General features: G+C 47.3%; 1 protein-coding gene across 3 annotated transcripts in view; it reads left to right on the top strand.

Annotated features, from left to right (window-relative positions):
* The first annotated feature begins 636 nt into the window (after positions 1-636).
* LRRK2 (leucine rich repeat kinase 2) overlaps positions 637-5,135 on the top strand; it is a 120,897-nt gene continuing 116,398 nt past the window's right edge. For 2 of the 3 annotated variants that reach the window (XM_019487440.2, XM_014606474.3), the window contains exons 1-2: positions 637-820; positions 907-992. In XM_019487440.2, coding sequence (XP_019342985.2) covers positions 688-820; positions 907-992 — 219 coding nt within the window. In that variant the 5' untranslated portion in view covers positions 637-687. Of the gene's footprint in view, positions 821-906; positions 993-5,135 lie in introns of those variants that run through there. The other variant, XM_019487441.2, reaches the window with a different exon arrangement.

Genomic DNA, 5,135 nt, shown 5'->3' with positions numbered 1-5,135 from the left:
AGTGCGGACTTTCTAGGGACACAACAGTGTCTCTGCTTCATTCCCTTTCCTAGCAGCACTTCATATCCTGTTCGTCTGGTCAGCTGGACACTCACAGCAGCAGCCCTGACCTTGGAGACCCACCGATGACCCCCAATCCCCCTCTGGGGACGGGAACCCGCAATTCAGCCCCATCCCTGCGCGCAGCCGGGGCTGTGGGGTTGCTCAACGCAGTTTCATCTGCTCTTTCGTGGGCTTGTAACTCTTTCTGGAACCCTCTGCCTGGGTCTGCCGCAGCTGCGACTCGCTCCTCCCCTCCTCATGGCGAAGGCCCAGGCCCCCTCCCTACTCGACAGGCTGCGGGGCCCCGCACCGCCTCACGCCAGGGCTGGGAGGGCGACACAGCGCCCCGCACGCTCCCCCTCGCTCAGTGCTCTGAGAAGCGGACGGGAAGACGGGCGGGTGAGGAGACCCCACCCCCACGACGCCGACCCCCTCTGCCCAGCTCATAATAACAGCCGCTCGCCGCGGCGCCCTCCCTTATAAGGACGGGGGTGGGCCCGCAGTACCAGCGCCGCCACCCGATTGGACAGCACGGCTGTCAGTGGCACCGCCTCCGGGGGAGGAGCCGCGGCAGCGCCGCCTACAGGCGTCCTGGGGCAGCGCCGGCCCCGCCCGGGCGGGACAGATGCGGGGCGGCGCGGGGCCATGGCCGAGCCGCGGGACGAGGCGGCCCTCGCCAAGCTGCTCGTGAGGCTGCGGCACGTGCGGGACGGGCAGCGCCTGGACACGCTCGTGCAGACGCTGCGCGACCTGCTGGCGCTGGCGGCGCTGCCCGACGGTGAGACCGCCCCCCCGCCCTCTCCTCCCGTCCCCTGTCCCCCCCAGCCGGGCCGCGGCTGTAACGCGTCTCCTCTCCCCGCGCAGCCCCCGCGCTCTTCCGCGGCCGCGCCGCCCACGTGCCGCTGCTGGTGGTGCTGGACTCCTACGTAAGCGCCGCCGAGCTGCAGCAGGTAGGTGACCCCGGCCCGCGGGGGCGCGGCTCGGCTTCCCCTGGCGCGCAGCTCAGCGCTGCGTGGCCCGGGCTGGGAGCGGGGGGGACCGCGGGGAAACGCCGATGGGCTTTTGCGGCGTAACTCGGAAAGCGAGCTGGGTCTGAGCAGGGCGTCCCATCCCGTCCCGTCCCCCGCTCCCGTTCCCCTCTCATATGCAGCCTTCACATTTAAGGTCTAGGACAGCGGCTCCCAAAGCCTGACAGATGGCACCCCACTAGTTTAAAACGATACGGCCTTTACCAGTACCACCAGCAACTTTTTGTCCTATCGAGTCATTATAATACGTCTGTTAACATGTACTGCTGACAGGTGGTCTAGTACCTGTACCGCAGATTGGGAACCACTGGTGTAGGCAGTTCTGATTCGGACATCCCCACCTTCAATAGCTACCCACCCTCTTCCTCCAAAAGTTTGTCCCGGCCCTTTTTGCATCTAGGTAAATGGGCAACTGTCGGTGGCAGTGAGCGCCACACTTCAATGACTCGCTGCAGAAAAAAGAACTTCCCTTTTTTAGTTTTAAACTGACTACTTGGTAGTTCTGTTTTATGACCCCTAGTTCTTGTATTGTGAGAGTGAATGATAAATCCCTGTCTACTTTCTTTTTGCTGTTCAATATTTTGTAAACCCTTATCGTGTCCGCCCCCCCCCCCCCCCGCCTCTCTTTTCTAAATTGAATAGGCCTGAATAGCTTTCAGTTTTTCCAAACTGAATAGGCTAGTGCTGGTGGGAGCAGTCAGTCTTCTCAGCAGTCAAATAATTTGATGCTTTACCTTTAGCGGATGGTTACAGATGATACAATGTTTGGACGGGTGCTTTGCATTTAGAAAGGAAGTGGCATCATTAGAACCTTCTTGGTGTCTTTTAAAATGTCAGGTTGTTGACTTAAATTGTAAATAGCTGATCTAAGTAATGGGGAAAGAACAAGTGAGAATTTGCAATGTTAAAAAATTTTGATTAAAGCAGCAGTTGGGAACCTATACCCTGGGAGCTGGATCCAGCCCACAGAGCCGTTGGATCCAGCCCATGGAGCTGGATGGGGCTTTGGAAACAAGGGGCTTCTCCTGAGCCACCGATGGGCAGCAGGGAGAAGTGCTGGCAGTAGCCAGGTATTAATTCCAGCTTGCCTTGGACCCAAGATGGATCACTCCAGCCTGCTGCCCAAAACCTTTGCCAACCACTGGATTAAAGCATGAATTTGTGTCTTTGCTTCATTCTATGACGTGTAGTTATTACAATAATAATAATTCCAACTGCTGCTTTAGTTTGAGAACCTCTAAGCATTTTGCAAATAGGAAACATTTAAGAAATTAAGTAATTAAGAAATTAAGTAATTAAGAAAGATATGGGGATTCATCTTCAATCCATGTTAAGAGTTGAACAGTGATTTAATAATACTTAGCCAGGTTGCACGAAAATTTAGAACAGGAAGGGAAAAATATCACATCCTACTGAAACCACAGAGGGAGTTTTCAGAACAAAATGGGGAAGAAAGTAGTTACTTGAGAATTTGGCCAGGTAAATAAATCCATTATTCTTATCTCCGTACTTAATGTAACCTTTAGTTTCAACTTCAGTTTTGAGTATCTTAGCTTTTATGAGTCCACATTAGATTTTTAGGGAGCCTCCAAACAAGTGTTCACATGTGTTTCGCCAGGGCCAAATAGTGGTGCATAGGAGTGCTATTAGTATGTGTCCCTGGGGAACACCTGTGCATGCGTGCTGTGGCACATGGCAAGTTGCCCCATGTCGGGAAGGGGAGGCTGGGATCAGCACACCTACCCTGTCCTCAGCAGCCTTACCTAGGTCCAGGGGTCCCGGGGCTCCAGCAGTGGTGATCCGAGCACACGGAGCCTGACTAGAAACTGAAGAATGGCTCCGGTAAGCTAGGCTCTGGTTTTGGGTGGCACATGCTGCCACCATGTGTGCCACCCCACTCTTTTTTTTGGCATGGGTTTTTAAATTAGCAGTGCAGCGAATATCTGCACGTGCAGTGCATTTGGTTTGTGGCACCACTGACGGGTCTGTGGTGCTGCAAATCCCGTGTGCACTCGTCTGGATGCACTCTTAGGGTGCCTTAGTTTTATTTTAAGTGGTGAATCCTCAGCCAGTGTGGAACTCATATCTTTAAAATGCTGTAATTTCACTTTCCCCACTTACTATTTTCATAATATTTTAGAAGTATAATGCACTGATGTATTCGGTGCTCTTTGCTATGTCTGATATGAGTCAAGCCCAATAACTGCGACATTTGAGGCTGAGTTTACTGCTGCAGTGGTACACTGTAGTCCTGGATTTTGAAGCAGTCTGCCTACATTACTTTCCAGTTGTCTGGACAAGTAAATGGATCAGTAGCTCTTCTGGTTTTGTGGCACTGAAATGAATGACCTGCATTTTTACCTTTGAGTAAGGGCTGCATTTGAGGTGATGAATATATTTCCTCCTGGTTCAGCTGGTCACAAAATAACTTGCTGTGTTGTTGTCCATCAAGTGTGCAAAGTAGAAGTCTCCTTGTCTCCTCCTTTCAGATTAATAATGTGGGCACCAATACAAGTTGGACTGTGCAAGAAGTCCTCTTCTTCCACTCTGTAAGAAGTGGAAAACTTTTAGATTTTAAAAAAGTCAAAGGTGAATAATGCCTTTGACAGAAATAAAGAACTATTTATTTAGATCTACAGTAAACACGGTTTCCTTCTGCAACCACTGGGTGTCAGTTATTGGCACTCATATCAGCGTTTCCCAAATTCTGACAGATTGCGCACCACGAATTTAAAATGATACAACCTTAAGTACCACCAGCAAATTTTTGTCATGTAAAGTAATCATAATAAATCTGTTAACGCGTACCACTGACAGGTTGTCTGCATACCACTGGTGGTACCTGTACCAGAGATTGGGAATCACTGCATTAAATGATAGAATAAAAGACGCATTTAAATTCAAGTCATCAACTTTACTTAACTTCTTCAGTTAGAGATTTGAACCAGTGTAATACAAATTCATTGTATGCTAGGAATGAAAAAGGAGCTGATTTAAAACCAACTAGATTTGAAAACTGCCATCAAGTGTGGCCATGTATAAATGACTCACTTCAGTATTTATAAGATTATGTTTGTTTGTTTTTTTCCTTCCAATTTAGGATTTTTGTTCTGTGATGATTAATTTGGAACACATACTTTTTCTGGAAAATTATTTAATAATTCTTCTGCAAAAGATTTAGCAAGTTTTCAAGATCAACAAACCAAATAGAAATAACCTGATAACATTTGAATTATGTAAGGGAAAATTAAAAGCCATTATTAAACTAATGTTTATCATAGTCTGAATTTTATAAACAGCAATGAGGTTTTTATGAAGAGAGATTTAAAAATGCAGCTTGTTAAGCAAAGCAAAACATTCATTAGTGACTAGCAGTACCATGTTTTTATTATATAAGTCTGAAAGTGATACCCTGGTTACTGTTACTAAGAAATTGTGTTTTGTCCTGTTAGTAACAGGATATAGTTGTAGCTTTATATGTAAAAATTAGTTTGGCTTTGGAACTACTCAGCGTCCAAGGGGCTAAATCATTGAAATACAACATCTCTGGCACAAATGACACCTGTTATAACAGTGTCAGCAGTTGGCAGAGACCACATGACTTTCCTGCTGTCTGCCTCCCCACTGCCTGCCCCCTTGCTGCTGCTTTCCCCTCTGCAGCAGTGGGGGGGGGGATGAATTTAGGATGACCCTCCAATATTTAGATTCTGTGCATGGAAAATTATAACATTTATTTTAATTTTTTAATTTAATTATTTCAAAAGATTCTTTTAATTATTGAGGGTCATCTTAAATTAAGAGTCATCCTGGTTTTGGGTAAGTACGGTAATCCTGCCTTTGGTTGGACAAAGTGTGGTGTTCAGATGTTGACATAGACAAATGAATTATAACCCATTGCATTTCATGTATTTCTGAATATTTTGAATAAATACATTTACTTTCAAGATGTAAGTCTGTATATCTAAGACTCGGCATGCATTCACAATAAGCCAAGAACATTTGCCAGTGTTTTTTCTCCAGCACAAAATGAATAAGGAAAAACTCTGTATTTACAGTATTGAGTAT

This window comes from Alligator mississippiensis, chromosome 4 (genome assembly GCF_030867095.1).
Source record: "Alligator mississippiensis isolate rAllMis1 chromosome 4, rAllMis1, whole genome shotgun sequence".
In the NCBI taxonomy this organism is placed as follows: Eukaryota; Metazoa; Chordata; order Crocodylia; family Alligatoridae; genus Alligator; species Alligator mississippiensis.
Note: the sequence above shows the minus strand (reverse complement) of the source record. Positions and strands in the feature narration are given on the sequence as shown.